The sequence below is a fragment of the Spodoptera frugiperda genome, chromosome 30 (assembly GCF_023101765.2).
Source record: "Spodoptera frugiperda isolate SF20-4 chromosome 30, AGI-APGP_CSIRO_Sfru_2.0, whole genome shotgun sequence".
NCBI classification, from domain to species: Eukaryota; Metazoa; Arthropoda; class Insecta; order Lepidoptera; family Noctuidae; genus Spodoptera; species Spodoptera frugiperda.
Genome location: NC_064241.1, coordinates 11,574,618 through 11,591,579, shown reverse-complemented (window position 1 = coordinate 11,591,579; position 16,962 = coordinate 11,574,618). Strand labels below are relative to the sequence as shown.

General features: G+C 36.3%; 2 protein-coding genes across 4 annotated transcripts; one reads left to right on the top strand and one right to left on the bottom strand.

Moving 5' to 3' along the window:
- Positions 1 to 96: 96 nt before the first annotated feature.
- LOC118269674 (leucine-rich melanocyte differentiation-associated protein-like) lies at positions 97 to 5,199 on the bottom strand. 3 transcript variants are annotated; one of them, XM_035584898.2, is made up of 6 exons: positions 4,877 to 5,199; positions 4,046 to 4,165; positions 3,491 to 3,634; positions 2,619 to 2,729; positions 1,567 to 1,716; positions 97 to 1,221 (listed from the first exon to the last, which is right to left on the bottom strand). In XM_035584898.2, the coding sequence occupies exons 1-6, from the start codon at positions 4,903 to 4,905 to the stop codon at positions 987 to 989; spliced, it is 789 nt and encodes a 262-aa protein (XP_035440791.2). In that variant the 5' UTR covers positions 4,906 to 5,199; the 3' UTR covers positions 97 to 986. The 3 variants fall into 3 exon arrangements, with proteins under 3 accessions (XP_035440791.2, XP_035440792.2, XP_050562703.1); XM_035584899.2 differs by lacking the exon at positions 4,877 to 5,199 and adding an exon at positions 4,607 to 4,765; XM_050706746.1 differs by lacking the exon at positions 4,877 to 5,199 and adding an exon at positions 4,570 to 4,694 and having other exon boundaries at positions 4,046 to 4,168.
- Positions 5,200 to 6,210: 1,011 nt separating this feature from the next.
- On the top strand, positions 6,211 to 11,764 carry LOC118269990 (CDK5RAP3-like protein). The gene is made up of 10 exons (XM_035585400.2): positions 6,211 to 6,375; positions 6,454 to 6,707; positions 7,012 to 7,171; positions 7,669 to 7,821; positions 8,425 to 8,652; positions 9,040 to 9,171; positions 9,557 to 9,712; positions 10,244 to 10,437; positions 10,930 to 11,101; positions 11,615 to 11,764. The coding sequence occupies exons 1-10, from the start codon at positions 6,370 to 6,372 to the stop codon at positions 11,684 to 11,686; spliced, it is 1,527 nt and encodes a 508-aa protein (XP_035441293.1). The 5' UTR covers positions 6,211 to 6,369; the 3' UTR covers positions 11,687 to 11,764.
- Positions 11,765 to 16,962: the final 5,198 nt, after the last annotated feature.

Here is a 16,962-nt window from a genome sequence, read left to right as displayed (position 1 = left end):
AAGAAAAGATAGTATATTGTGAATTGGAAAACAAAACAGATATTGTTTCTATTTGTACTGAATAAAAATGTCGATGCCAAGAAAGACAATTTGCAGTCGAGTTTAATAACTTTTTACTTAACTATGACTTACTGTAAAATATTAATTATTAACATTATTGCACTACAAAGATTTAGACATATTTTGGCAGGATAATTATCAACAACCTTTACTTAAGTCTGAGTAGCAGACTTACCCTACAGTTAATAGATTATTATATCAATAGTATAATATCGCGAAACTCTTTAATTATATTTTAGAAGTGTTTATGATTATAGTAACTTAGTTCTATGTGAAGCAAGTATAGAGATGTTACTTCTAATTTGTTGAACATATGAACATATTATGATATAGTATGGATACTATATTCATAACTTATGAATATAGTATCCATACTATATCATAATCATTACTAACTTATGAATCATAAGTTAGTAATGATTACAAAAGTAGTGGAATGACTAATTTAATTAACCTCTTGTCTGTCCGTATTTGAAAATGTTCGTATGAGAAAACACATTGTGTCTTGCGTAGATGCGTTCCGACATACAACGGGTTAAGTTACCATAACTTCATAGTGAATGAAATCATAGGATTTGGAATGTCATATTCAGTGTTAATTACGAGAGTATAATTTCCACTGTGGGCCAAAACTTTGCATGTTTGTTAACACATTAAACGCCATGGGGGCAAAAGTGACCGGCGCTAGCGGAGGATTTGCTTTCAACAGATTTCTGTTAAGCGCGCCATCTGTTGGTCATTTGCTGAAACATCTTCATTGTGGTCACCACAGATACATTACAAAGTTATATCAACAAATTAAAAGTAAAATTTATAATACCACAACCTCTACATACAACTAAATTACACTACACTGTCTGAACTAAACAATTCCAACTACAGTTTCAATTTCAACTCTATAACGGATACAAATAAGGTCTATTTTACTATATCAACAAATTCCGGTTACCCTGTTTATCCTTACCGAGGAAGTTGTTGATCTTGTTTTGGAAAGTGTTCCATGTGACTGATGTGTTCACGATCTGGGAGAGACCGGCTGGCTTCACCATCCTTTCGAAGAACGGTCTTTTGTAGAGCCTTTGAGCCTCCAGTCTCTGGTCTTCTGTCACTCTACGGTCGTCCAAGTGGTTGAGAGACGGGAACTGGGATATTACGAAGAGCCTGGAATGAGAAAATGATTGTAAGATTTTGTTTTCATGCTGTAGTATTTTTTTGTCGTGAAACTAGTTGTCTAATTTCTCTTGTTACATAGAATGCAACTTTATTTATAAGTGCATAAGGTTTAAAATCTATTATATGAAAATAATCATGACTTAGTGACAGAATTTTGTCATTATCAAAGTCGTTATCTGAGTCTATTGCACGGAAAATAATAGAGCTTGTAATCGGTTCATGGCTAAACACAGTTTTTGGACAGTCGCATTACATGTTGTAATGTGCATCTCTGCCTACCCCTTCGGGGATAAAAAGGCGTAACAATACGATAGGATAATTATAAATTCTCACCTGTATTGCAAGTACTCGTAAAAAGTGCCTCCATTGAAATAGCTGGGTGCTGCGGGGTTACCCATCAGAGAAAGGTACTGTAGATTAGGACACGACTCCTTCAGCTTACCCACCCACGGGTAGAGCGACGCTACCTTACAACGATTCAGCCTGAAGAAAAAAAACAAAATTATTTTAATTTGGCAACACCTTCCAACATGGCGGATTGTTTTGTACATTTGAATTTCGACTCTATATACTTTGTGTAAGGTCCACTTTCGATTAATCACCACTCAGACTCACCTACAATAATAAACAAAATTCAAAATGGTACACTTTTTGGTGCATTTGAATAGCAACTTAATTCCCATTATCATTAAGATGTAATTTCAGTATGCCACCAAAAATACTTCTATCACACAGATAATCTAGATTTACTGGTAAGCTTTACCAGCCTTGTGCTACAAATTAGATAACAGAATTTATAAATAACATAGGTATATGCATTTAGTTACTAAATGTTGTTGTTGAATTGTAATGGGCTGTGTTTAAGGTGTAAGCCGGTAAACGAGCAGACGGATCACCTGATGGACACCCGTCCATGGGTGGCGGCTATTGCTTACCATCAAACACCACCAAACACCTGAAGCGTTACAAGAGCGATGCCTTTTGGGGTTAGGAATTTAAGGTTAAGGTAAATTTGTTAGGGAATCGGGGATTGGGAAGATTGGGAAGGGGGATAATGGGGCCTCTGGTAACCTCACTCACACAGCGAAACTCTGTTTCATGTCGGTTCTGCGAGACCGTGGTATCAGGTCCGGTCTTGCCTCTACTCATGGCTCTCCCACACTTAAAGTATGTCAGTCAGTTCATCTACTCATCATCATCCTAATATAACTAGTGTAAGTGGTTCTCAGTATATGTGCACATCTGCCTATCTCTACGAAAATTAGAAGGTGTGATGATATGTATTTATCTAACACGCTAAATGCTATAGGGGATACCAGTGACCAATGTTAGCTGACGTAAAATAAGTCAAGTTTACTATTCAAAGGCTTATTATTTTTACTGACCACAATAGTTCTAGTTTGGGCAGTGGAGGCAGGTAGCAGTTCTCTGTGATGGGGTTATCATCAGCTATCAGTGAGGTGAGGCTCTTGAAGTACACCAGAGCATCTAGGTTCCTGGAAATGAGATGTCCAGCTTTTAGTATTTATCTTCATGTTCAAACTATCTTAGATTGCACGGTTGGTTCTCCACACTCTGTTTGATTGACAAATTGTTGTTTCAGGTCTAGGTGTCATGTGTATGTGAACTTATAAACGCAACCACGACACAGGAGAAAATCCTAGTGCGGGGCAAAGTTTTTTAAACAAAATAAGAAACAAAAGAGAATCTGATCTACAATCTACATTCATAGCTATAGTCATTTGAAATCCCATTATCTCTACCCACCCCAATAAGAGGAGATAGGTGTGATGATCATATTATATTTATGTAAAAGATTGTGATAATGTAATCATAGCTGTTTCTTTTTATTTACCTAAGATAGATAATAAAATTTAGAGCACCTCAATTTAGGCTGGTTAAATATTTATTTAGTTTTAAATAAGTAGCAGAATGTCTAACATAAAAACTCATATCATTGTCTCGCAGACACAAATATTTAAGTTAAGTATGGTTTATCTGCATGCTGCTTGATTTGTCTAGACGGGGTCTCATGCTCTAGGATTGATTGCCAGGTTCGGCAAAGTATTACTAAGCTTTATTCGGTTTTTTGAAAATTTCTCAGTAGCATGACGTCTGGAACTATATAACACAAATGGTGAAAAGCAGGTGTACATTATATAGCAGCATTACATGCTGTAATAAGCACCTCTGCCTACCCCTTCAAGGATAAAAATGCGTGCCATTGTGTATATGTGTATAGTTAGTTAAAACTTACGTAATCTTATTATGGCTAATGTCCAGGTACTTGATGTGGTCAGAAAACCTTTCCACAATAGTTTTTGGTATTTCATAGAGCCTCTCATAAGCTAGGGTTAGTTTTCCATTCTCCTCATCATTGTCTGTGGTTGTGCCCACAGATCTGAAACATTTTATAACTATTGGTTAAAATAATTTAGCTTAAAAATAAATCATCATTTAAGTTTTTATTGAAGAATATCTGCCTATCTGCAAAGTCATTCAGTAACTTACTTAAATATGGTATTTTTACTGAAAAAAATAATTACAGAAAATATTTCAAACATTTAGGGATATTACTGAAGTTTAAATAGAGTACTAACTAGTTAGTACTTGAGAATGTGTCAAACTTTTTATTATTTCTGCTACTGGCAGCGATAAACATTTTGCATACTGCCTAACTTTATCATAATGAATTACCTTGAATTTTTTTTTAAGAATTCCAAAACAAGATATTATCTTTTTATCAAAATTAAATGCATTGTGGATGATTAATGATATTGATAAACACAAGTTTAAAATGTTTTATACTCACGCAATAATATCAGGTGGTAAGGGAGTCTCAGACATGTCGGTCATAGAGTCTACTAATGCGTCTCTGGAGACATCCACCGATATTACTCCTTCATCAGGAGCAGGTTGCACACTGGGGTAACTGAAGCAAACAACTTATTTATATTCATACTTCAATGTTTATTATTATTTCTAACGTTACATGCGCAATGTCTTAAGACTGACATACTATTAATTAATAATCTTAATTTTAGTACAACATCGTTCACATTTAAAAATAAAGAAGGAAGTTTAAAAATATAGTTAATCGACATTTGAATTTAGAATGCAAGGTGAGCGTGATGTGCAGAAGTGCATTTGTTTAGTTTTATTATTATGTTCATTATATTATTATACAGTTAAATAACATTGTTTCAAAATTGAATATTAGAATATTTTTGCATTAAGTTACAAAAAGTTTGTAAGGGAGGGGGCCTTGGATCAGTAACATTTGAAAAGGTCGAAATATTATATTGAAAGCTTCCTACTTATTTAGTTATTTAACTGTTTTTATAATCTGTTATTATACGTTCACTTTATTTACCTTTTTAAAATTATTTTTAACACAAATCAAGACAAATCTCACAGAGTAAACAAATCAGTTAAACAGGTAAACCAGGTGTTCCCTTCACCAAAAATCTGACTTTGTGAATGGTAGATTAAATCTACCACAGGTTATTTAAAAAATCATATCAAATCTTTTATTTAAATAAGTATTAAGATTTTTTTATTAATTAAAGACGAGGAAAGATGATAAAATGACACTAATCAACATAATACCTAACTAATCAAAGTCATGCGTATCTATACATACCTATTAACAAATGATTGATCATCATCCATTTTGAATTAGAATTTGTAGAAAATTTTCAGATTTAACACAGAAATAGATTTTTTAAAATTATTTCATACACATTTTAATTGAATTTGACACAATTACACAATATCAGAACAATAAATAAAGTAACTGTTTAGTGCGTCCATGTGCGCGGTTATCTATCGACTCCGTATACCAATAGCAGAGACAGTGATAAGCAAATAGTTTGTTTGTATAATGCCATATAGGTAGGCACATTGATAAGACCTCGAGGTTCGACACTTGATAATACATTTGACTGCGCATACACTTATTACATACTAGATACTACCATACTAGTCATACGTAATACTGAATGGATGTACGCACAATGCACATACCAACGTATGTTGGTATACCAAAGCATAAGATTCATTTTCTGCGATACTTATTCGTTATCCTGATTATTTAGATCATAAAACAATTACTAGACTACCAAAGATCGAGAAATTCATGCTGATAAATATATGGGAGTCCAAATCTTCCTCCTGATATCAAATTATTATTGGTTCACTTAGCAAATGTGCAAATTGGGCTAATACTAGTTTAGATCAACATATTATATTATCTTTAAACTTAAATCGTTACAAGCAAAAGTATTTAATTATAGTTGATAAACACAATAGGATATCCCCTATCTATTAGATCACGGGACTCATAATAAAACTGGTGAACAGTGTTTATAAGTCCCGTGTTGTTTCGATTGTGCATCTCTATCAGCCCAGTGCCCATTCAGGAAAAAGGCGTGATGTTTTTGTACTCGTACAGACCGATTGATTAATGTTGTTAAGGATTTGAAATGGAAACGTTACTTTTCTAGCTACGAATGCGTATAAAGTACAGTACCAGCTTGAAAACTGTCCCATTGCCGAGTAAAGGTTTGCCTTAAGGTGGATTGAAGATTACAGTTTACAGTTTAAATAATGAAGATACCTAATTAAATTGAAAAAACTGTATTATGACTTCCTAGGTCCCTAAATCGCATTCTCATGCTTGAATGGCGGGCACCTTAGGGCAGCTCATTTTGAGATGCAACGCAACGCGACGTTGCACGCACTTCTTAAGTAAGTGTGATTAGAAAGTTGGGATGCATCTTACGGCGCAGCGCGACGTCACTGTCCATTCCAGTATCTTCGCATTGCGTCATCGTCATATCTCGATGTGAATTACTACTACTACTACATACCTTATATTTCAGTACACTTGATACTACTTTTAAAAAGTAAAGATTTGATACTCTGTAATTGCAATAAACTGATCGGCAATAGGAAATAATTTCACTTATTGATTTTTGGTAGCATTAAATTTTACGATAAAGGCAACATTTCTACCGAAACGTCATGTGTCGTCAGACACGTCATAACAACAACAGCTGGAGTTGGCAAAATAAATTCGTGTAAAAATTGTATTTCAGTTCTAAGCAAAATAAATAAAAAGAAGATAAATTAAACATGGACGTAAGTAATCTAATAGTAGTTGTAAGTATAAAATGACGGTATAAAGTTATACATAATTTAATTCATAACCTGTTTTAGGAAAGTAATATTCCAATAGACATCAATATTGGAAAATTACAAGATTGGTTGGTTAGCCGTCGGCATGTGAGCAAGGAATGGCAGAAGGGTGTCCCAGCTGTGCGGGAGAAGATCAACAATGCGTTGCAGGACATGCCCAAACACGATGACATAGCTAGTCTACTGGCTGGCAGCTACATCAACTACTTCCATTGCTTAAAAATCATTGAGATCTTAAAAGAAACTGAGGCAGACAGTAAAAACCTGTTTGGAAGGTAACAGAACAATTTTTAAGTAGATTTCCTTTTTCAAATTTAGTAAAAGTTAAGGTAGAATAGAAACTTAGGCAGTGAATTTCAATATGCCATCATTATTGCCTGTTTCTAGGTAATAAATTGAAAGTGTATTTATAAAAAAAAATGTATTAAAATTATAACAGATTCAACATTTTATCATTCTTCATATCATTTTAACAACTAGATAACCCAATAAGATTCAAACTTAACATAAAAATAAACTAATTTATTCACCTTGACACATTTGCATATGTTTTAAACATTACTATGAATATTATTATAGGTATGGGTCACAAAGGATGAAGGACTGGCAGGATATAGCCCGTAACTATGAGAGAGACAACCTGTACTTGGCGGAGGCAGCTCAGATCTTAGTGAGGAACATTAATTATGAGATACCGGGGCTCAAGAAACAGATTGCTAAAGAAGAACAGTTGCAAGTTGTAAGTACCTAATTAAGAATAAGTATTTATTTCAAATCTATACAACATTAATTAGATAATTAATTGTGAAGCTAGTAAGCTCATATTAAAAACTCTAATAAGATTATAGTTAGGCCATCTGGCACTATGGAACAAGCAAATAGCTGCACTAGAGGACTGACCGACAGACAGACAGATATTGCTTTTTTTAATATTTGACATTCAAAAATGCCTACCTAAATAAATAATTTTGACTTAATTACTTATAGTAGATTCTAACTAGATTCTTATTGGGAAAAAGGGATTGTCATTATTTCCCAATAATATTTAATATTGTTTAGTTTTTTTATATAATAACTTTTTCGGCTTACTCATATATTTGATGAGGAACTCGATTCGAGCTCGAGATTCAAGATATATAAGAATTATGAGCATATTAATGAGCAGCATTCCGCGTAATTTAGGTATATGCATCATAGCCAGAATGCAGTGACTGATACCAAACCTGTTTATTGCAGGAATGTGAGAAGAAGCATACAGATTTCCTAAAGAATGAAGCGTCCAGTAAGACAGAGTTCTTGACACTTTGCAAGCAGCTCGGTATTCAAGGAGAAAGGATTAAGAAGGAGCTGGTGGACAGACTTCAGGAGTTGCCAGATATTTATGATAAGGTAGGTCTATTCATAATACAGTAATAGCTGTATGATTACACTGATAACGCAGTGGCTGGGCAACTGACCGCCGTGCAACGTGTCAGGGTTCAATCTCGCACGGAACAACTCTTTGTGTGATCCACATGTAATGTTGTTCTGGGTTTGGGTGTCATGTGTATGTGAAATTATATCTTTGTTAACGTACTTGAGACACAGGAGAAAATACAAATTTGGGGCAATGTTAAAAAAAAGAATCAAAATAGATTTTATAAAAATGCTAAAGTGGATTCTACAGTTTTTTCCTTATTTAGCCCTTTTGTAACAAAAGGTGTGACATTATTAGAAATTAATTGAATATTTTTCTTTCTTTAATGCCCCATTAACTGGTCTTAGGATACAGTTTACAAGGTGCATAATGTAAGTAATAATTGCACTCTATTAACTGTATACAATATCACCTTCATTAAACTAGCCAACTGCACAGTGCACAGGAGATATTGTAAGGTGCAAGGTGCAAGCAGTATGTTGTAGGGCAATATGACATATCCTTGGGAAAAGCCTCGTCTAATATTCCACATTAAATGTTGTCGATTATTACACATTAAATTCCTTTTTTCACAGATAGGCACATCATTAAAGCCGTTGCAGCCAGGCATAGACTTATACGCAGCATTTACAAAATACATTCTTGGTGACAAAGCGTCAGAGGTGTTGCCATTATTGCAATTTGTGGTGGAGCATGGCAACACTACAGTGTACGAGTGGAGTTACGGGGAAGCGCCGCTTAGCGTGGAACCTGATCCTATTCACATTGAAATTGATGATGAAGACCAGGGGGCTGGGGATCAGGTAATGACTCAATATTGCTTTTGATTCAAAGTAACGGTTAACTCACTAATTTTTAAGTATTTTTTTACATTTAATGTATGTGTTTCCATTGTTAATAGTGCCTTAATAGAATAAATAAATAAACTCACGTGAAATATTTGAGAAATACTCTCTTAATTTCGAGTCACAACGGGATTCTTATTCATGAGCAGCGTGCGTGGCGCGGCAATGTCGCGCAGCTAACGTAACTTTGTGACTTGAAGTAACTTTAATAATAATATTTTAAATATTTCAGACGCTATTCTCTTATATTTTACGTTAGTAAGCCGCTATTTTTAATTAATGTAGTATAATTTTTGATAGATGATAGACACAAAAATTATAGAAACTTAATATTGTCATCTCCAGATAGACTTTGGCGACGGTGGTGCGATTGACTTCGGCTCCCTGGACGCGCCGGCAGAGATCGACTTCGGAGACGGAGACGCCGGCGCCGAGATCGACTGGGGCAACATTGATGTCGCGGCCCCGGAGAATATTGTAAGTAAATTATGAATTATTAATGACTTAAAACAATTTATGATATGTAATTCAGTCAAAAAATTATTCAAACCTAAGTTTCAAAATTTTATGGATCGGTAGATTTGGATACTATAGAAATTAGCGATATTTTGTTATTGTCGATTTTTGGATTACTCTTACAGCAGATCTTAATCTGCTCTTCTTCACAGTAGTTAGATGTACCGTGAAGACCAACATCGTGAAGAAACTAAGACTTGTAGTTTAAAATATAAGTTTCAGATCGACAACCCACCTTAAACAAGCATAGTGATTAATGCTTATTCCTCCTCCGTGCGGGATGAAGCTTTGGCTCAGTAGTAGGCCCTTATAGGCTAATGGTAATTAATACTCATCTTCTTCCCAGGATATATCAGCAGACCTAGCGCACGTGTCGCTGGAGGAGTCCGGCATAGTGGTGGAGGAGCAGGGGGTGTGCGGCGGAGTGGCGCGGGGGAAGGATGCCCTCACCCTACTCGACAACCCGGCCACTAGGAACCAGATCATTGACCAGCTTGTTGAGGTATTTATTCAGGATTTGTGTGAAAGTTGTACTATTTATTTCGGTTATACTGAAATGGTATTTGTAAGTCATGAAATATATGTTTGCCGGTCGGTTCTGTAGTAAAGCAATTATTTGTTTGTTTCAAAGATTATTATTATCTAGTGGAACGACGAAAAACGGAGAAAGAACTTGTCTGTACCCTTAGTACGAGTTTGCTTTACGTTTAACTAAATCGCGTTCACAATAGCCCGTTCGGCGCTCTGATTGACCGGCTCGAATGACCCAACCAATCAGAGCGCAGAACGCGCTCTCGTTTCGATTTTCTCAGACCTCCGTTACGTACTTTCGTTATTACTTACTTCTATTCCACAATCTGCCTATATCACAATTCAGATTCCTTTAGGCACTTTTAACTTATAATTCCGCGAGTAAGACTTACTATGTCCATGAGCTGCCAACATATTACTCTTGCTTAAATAATAACAAATATGTTTCACAAAAAAAATCTATATTTTTCTTATACTAATATTTTTTTGTTCAACTTCACAGCTAGAATCATTCCTAAAGATGCGTCTGTACGAGACGAACACATCAGGCGACAACCATTCCTTCAGCCTGCTGGAGCAGCTGCCGACGGAGAGTACGGCGGCGCTGACCGCCATGTTGGACGCCGTGCAGGTCGCCGCCGGCAAGCTCACCGCGCCAGAGATCAACCATCTGCATAATGTTAAGCATTCTCCTAGGTATGATGTGTTTTTTATTACGTTTGCTTAACTTTAATTAAGGTTTTACTGGTGGTTATAGATATTGGAATATATCTGCTTCCCCGGTTATTTAAGAAGATATTAGAAAAAAATATATTGACACCTATGATAAGGATTGACCGCAGAAAGCTTTGCACAGAGAAGAGTGGAAGTAAGGTAGGGAGATCTTTGCCCTGCAGTGGGACGATTGAAAAATAAATATTTTTTTAACTTTCGAGTAGCCTGTCTACTGTAATATTTCTTAGTCGATACGTATTCCCGTTTTGAAAGGCCGACATCTCACTTTTGTGTTATTAGTTTTTATGAGTAGCACTAAACGTTGGCTTCAGTCAGCTCGTTTAAAACGACAGCCATTTGATTGAAAATAGACCTAAAACAGCACTAGCGCCATCTACTAAACACAAAACACTAACAACCCATACTAAAAATATTAAACGAACTCACAAATTCATAATAATTCCCTCCCAACAGATACGTAGACGTGCTAACAGCGCAACTGAAGCAGAAGCTGGCTCTCTGCGACAAGTTGTCCCGGCTGGCGGCGCGCGCGGCCGACCAGCGCGCCGCGGCCAGCGCACGCGCCGCAGAGCTGCGCCCCGTACTCACGCGCATCATCGCCCGGACCAAGGAGCTGCAGGCACAGGTACGTAGCGTACTTAACTTACATTATATTATATTAAATAGTATTGTACTACAATAGTGAATGCAATACTTTGATTAAAATGTCAAAAACGGTACTTTTATATACAGTATGGAATTAAATGAACGACGTCATAATGTTTAAGCGTGAAATGACATACTTAATACTTCTTAAGAAATGGACAATTTATTGTATTAGTAAGAAATTGTTCGCCGAAAACACAGTAGGGGTAGGCAGAGCTGCACATTACGGAACGCAATGCCACTATACAATGTACACCGACTTTTCTCCGTTTGTATTATAAGTGCCATGTAATAGGTAACCCTATTGCCATATTTGACCACAATTCCAGACTCCGTGCTACTACTGAGAAATGTTCGAAAAACTGAAAAAGCCCAGTAATACTTTGCCTGACCCCGGAATCGAACCCGAGACCCCTTGTCCGGTAGCCTGCTCGCCAAAATAAATAATCTTGTACATTTTGCTTGTTTACTAACAATAGTTTTCTTTCTACAGATTGAAAGTGAAATATCGAAGAAGTACAAGGGTCGGCCAGTGAACATCATCGGAGGCGTCAAGTTCTTATAGATTCTCGGCTACTGTACATATTGTTGGTTCTATTCGTTATCTTAAATAAATTATATATATACGGTTCATTTTATACAACTATGGCGTCTTTATTTAAACGTTCTTTTTATGGTATGAGCCGGTAAACGAGTCTACGGGTTTACGAGTTACCTACAGTACATGGTAAGCAATTGCCACCGCCCATGGGCAACCGAAATCCCAGAGGCGTTGCCGGCCTTTTGGGGGTTAAGAGTTGTTAGGGAATCGGGAATTGGGCCTCCAGGGGCCTTAGTCTGCTATTACAATTGTGTCAGAATGGTCGATCATTGAGCAGTGCAAGAGGGACGGAGCTATGTAGGTTGTATAGCTCCTTCTCTCTTGCACTGCTGACTAAGGCCCCAGTAATCTCACTCACACAACGCAAGCGTTCTTTCACGTCGGTTTTCTGTGAGCACGTGGTTTCACTCCGGTCGAGCCGACCCATTCGTGCCGAAGCATGGCTCTCTCACACGTTCTTTAAACGAGCAAGCGTTAAAATAATTAATTATATTATGTATGTATTTAAAAAAGCTTACCGCCTGCGGCTTCTCTCGCGTTTTGAAATATGTTCAGTACAAACCAACAAAAACACCTTGTATAATATTATAATAGTACACTTAAGTAAGTATCTAAAGGTTAAACTTAAGTACCTACATTGTACAATCACTTCATTAAAATTTAAATAAACAACTTGTTAAAAGCACTCCGCACTTGAAGTAAGGTCAGACCTCATCAAAATCGGCGCAGCAATTACGGAGATACAAGTGTGAAGTCCGGACAAACACTTGACACACTCACACTACATTTATATGGAGACAAACTAATTAAACTATTATGTCAATAAATGAAACAAGATTATCTTAACAAGTTTTTAATAAAAAAAATCGAATACAAGACGATATCTAGACCTATAATACTTTTATCAACGAATAATTACAAAAAATACAATCACAGACTATTTACTTAAATATAACTTAACCATAGAAATACACATAAGGGTAATAGTAATAATACGTGGGGTAATAGACGGGGAAGTAATAATAAGGGTAGTAATACGGCCAATAGATCACACACTCTGGTTTCTTGTCTTTCTCTGTATCATTGGCGCCACTCCTCGTCATCTGCTGTGAATTTTTCAGGCAGTGCGGCTTCGCTGGGTTCGATCTACATTCGCTTAGTAATACTATTATAATGTATAGTAAGAATACGTTGAATAACCGGATCATCTGCAATATTAAAGAAGTAGATTGTAGGTTGCCCATTTATGACTGAATTAAACATGAATGGTCTCGAAACTGTGGTGACCCGCTTCTCATACATGAGAGTGCGGGTTGAAAACCTACCAACAGCGAGTACCAATGTGATTTTTTCCGAGTTATACGTACTTTCTAAGATTATTTAGACACCACTGACAAACGCTGAAAGAAAACAGGTTTCCATCACACTTATAATTTCAAATTATAAGTTTGAAAACGCCAACCCGCATTGAGCAAGTGTGGTGATTAATGCTCAAACTTTCTCCGTCTGAGAAGAGACCTTTGGTCAGCAGTGGCCAAGGCTGATGATGATGATAATGATGAACCTCCTGGCATGATCTTAAACCTCTGGGCAGGGCAAAAAAAGCGTGACATAGTGTTAGGTAACTTACATTAACACATTGAACGCCGTGGTGGTCACCGGTGACCGACGTTAGCGGAGGATTTGCCTTTAAAAGTTTTCTATTGGCAGTCAAAGACTTAAATATATATTTTATTTATTGTAATTATAACGATTATACTTACATTTGTTAGCAACATATTTGTAGAATAAGATATTACAAGAGTTTCTTTGCTGCTAAATCAATAGAAGTGAGATATACAACTTCAATCAGTGTAGGCACGTTATGAAACACATAAGTATTATGCTGTGTTTTAAAACAACATTATCAATTGTCTCGCTCTTGACATAACCAGCTAATCAAGTATTGATTCACCGTGAACTTTCATTGATTAGTTTGTCACTATCAATCTGATTTGTCTTTTCAAAAGTGACTAGAAGAAATCTGTGATTTTCATAAACTGCGAAAGACGACTTCAGTTGCTTGATATGGCATCAATGTAGGCAGGTCGGTAAGTTGTAAGTTTAAGTCGCAAATCTGTAAAAAGATAAGGGTTATTTTGTTGTGAAGTTTTGATTGGAAAACTAGAAATCAATGAGAAATTGCAGAAATAGGGTTAAAATAAACGTAAACTTTAAACTGTAGTTTTAACACAAACAAAAATGAACTTACTAAGAAGATACAAAGTGGAATCTAATACCTAATTAAATGTTTGGGTTGTTGGCTTTTTTCCTAATAGAAAAACAAGCCCCATTATATGTAGAATATAAAATTGCCTACATACTACTATTAAGTAACTAAACCGTTTACAGGTTTAGCTTGCCCTTAAACTTAGCAAATCTTACAATCGATAGAAGTATGCGGGCTTCGCAATAGTAGGTAGGATCTCCTCACTTAGATAAGGTGTGATCTAAGCTTGATTGATCATTTTACTAGCCTTGGACTTGGTGGAAAGATTCTAGCGATCTAAGTACTTACTAACTTTTTACACACATACTGATAAATAATAAAATCTCCCGATGGATTTCCATTACCCTAATGCCAGTCTGTCTGTGTAACTCGGTGGCCAGTCTATCTAACTAGACTAACCCACTGGGCAGGAGATATTATAGTGTACAAGTGTGTTTGCAAACACAGGTGAACTCTCTGTTCCCTCAGTCTTTGAACCCGATGGGACGGCAGACAGACACGACCGGAGAGAGGTCAGGCGCAGGACCAACGATTTTACGTGCCTTCCGAGCGGACCTTAAACACCTTGGAGGCTTCTCCATGACTTATTATGATAATTAATTTTATTAGGATTATTACCACTTGTACCTCTTGTACATCTGTTTAATTTACTAGATTTTTTGTTATTTTCCCAGTAAAAGTAAGAAATATTATTTCAATATTACCTAGGTCTCAAATTATCCGCACTCCCTGGTAAGCACTTTGTCTTATTTATTTACTTTCACCACTGCTCTGTCTGAGCACTCGAACAACTAACATATGTTTCTCAATTAAATGGCTACTATATACCTATTATAACAATGAATTCTTATCTCTAGAATATCTACACAATTTATTTTCCCGATTTCACCTGCAGAAGAAAATATAGGTATGGTACGGACACGCTGATATGTTATTTCTAAGCTTGGCTCTCTAGTAATTATGTGCATAGAGTATTGTAGACGCATGCCTAAGACAGCAAGCAAAGCCAAGGACGTCACACAGCATATTGAGGAACACAAGTAGGAGTGGACTGATCACGTTGCACGCAAGTGGAGGCCGTGGATCGAAAAACCTGTCCTTGTGGGCAGAAGAAAGACCCCAGATGATACGATCATATCAAACGAACAGCTGGTACGAAATGAATGGAAATTGCTCAAGACTCTAGCGGTAGAAAAAGGCTAAAGAAGAAGTAGAAGTTTCATAAACTTGTCTTTAAAATACAACAGAAGAAGTTTATGAGTCTGTTAACCCACATGACATAAATATCCTGTATCTATTTGTTTTTACACACAAACAGACATAAGTATTAATTTCTTTATGTTTCATTGAATTAATTGATCAGTATATTAAAGCACGTGTAAAAGAAAAACGTGTGACCTGCGGTTGTAGTCGCGTGCAGTGGGTAATAGCATTGATAAACTCTTTAATAAGTTTTCTTGCTATTATGTAGGTACTTATAATGTCGGCGGAATGCAGTTGTCAACAGGAATGGGAGTATTTTTTTAGTCAGACATCCCCGCATCCCCGCCTTAACCAAGGCGGGAATTCTTTGATGATTTTTCAACCAAAGGACCAAAAGTCTCCTCTCTCACGGAGAAAGATTGAGCATTAATCACCACGCTCGCTTAATACGGGTTGTATTGGTGATTTCAAACTTATAATTAGAAATTATAAGCCCACGATGTTTTTCTTTACCGTTAGTCAGTGGTGTCTAAATAATCTTTGAAAGTACATATAACTTGGAAAATGACACATTGGTACCTACCAACGGCAACGTTGGCAGGTTTCGAACCCACGCCCTCATCCATGAGAAGCGGGCGACTTAAACCACCTTGGGCCGCCACGACATTGTGCCATTTCGTTCTTACTTACTCGTTATTAATTAAACAATACTTATAGAATAATATTTTGAGCAAAATCTAACATGTATAGCCCAGATATCAATATTGTTTAGTTTAAAACACAATCCTATTTACACATACGCATTCAATCTTAGTGAAATTCTTATCACAGTCTCATCCTTATCACGCATTTTCACTTCAACAAATCGCCTAACCTTTTGTCCCTTTCATTTTATATGAAAATGATAGAGATAGCTTATATTATGTAGGCTGTTTTGTATGTTGTGATTTTGAATAAAGATCAGCTGATCAGCTTAAAATGGAGGGTCCGGTCTTATTGACCAATCACTTGGAAAAGGTAAGGGTTGGTATCAAGATCGTATGTTTTACAAATATGCTGTTGTTGTATTGCTAATCAATGGTATTTTTGAATATTGTATTGTGTGTACCCGTCTTTATGTATAAAGCTGGTGTTCCATTGTCGGGTATGAAGAGTGGGTGTCGGTTATGTTTAAATGTCATCGAAGGGTACATTTCTAATATTGATATTTAATGTCTTCTGTATGTGCGTTGAGACAAAGTTGCCTACACTGAATAGTATCTAAGTAGGTACCTACATATCCGGAGCTGCTGACTGCCTAGCGGGTTACTGGGGCTCCGGCTCGAAAAGCAGGAGTAGGAACGGGGTGGTTATTAGTCAGTAAAAGTCTGACACTCCCTCTCGCTTCACCCTAAGCGGGAGAAAGCATTGGATGATTTCTCCCCTCAAAAAACCTACATATTAAGATTTTCTATAAAATTAAACTATTTTGTATACGTCCCATATAGTGCAAATTAATACCTATTTGACATGTTTAAATTAGAAAAGTTCAAACTGCAATAGTAAGGCCATTCTCATGAGAAACCTAAGTATTGTATACCTTATGTCCTTAGGCATAGCTATTAACATAAAGCTAACATAGCTATGTTGAGACTAGATATACAAAAGCCATTGTTTGAGTTGCTCTCTTACCTTACTAACGCAGTAAGTGACCGATTACTTTTATAATAGCTCTAGTCCTAGTACAAACATACGCACATCAAACTACCCTTCAATACATTTACGACTT

Bases quoted from the DNA above. Each gene is read 5' to 3' on its own strand.
- LOC118269674 (XM_035584898.2), bottom strand. From the start codon at position 4,905: ATGGATGATGATCAATCATTTGTTAATAG. The intron at 4,166-4,876 runs GTATGTATAGAT...TGTTTGCTTCAG, and splicing joins GATCAATCATTTGTTAATAG to TTACCCCAGTGTGCAACCTG. The intron at 3,635-4,045 runs GTGAGTATAAAA...AAAATGTTTCAG, and splicing joins TTACCACCTGATATTATTGC to ATCTGTGGGCACAACCACAG.
- LOC118269990 (XM_035585400.2), top strand. The intron at 6,708-7,011 runs GTAACAGAACAA...ATATTATTATAG, and splicing joins AGTAAAAACCTGTTTGGAAG to GTATGGGTCACAAAGGATGA. The intron at 9,713-10,243 runs GTATTTATTCAG...TCAACTTCACAG, and splicing joins TCATTGACCAGCTTGTTGAG to CTAGAATCATTCCTAAAGAT.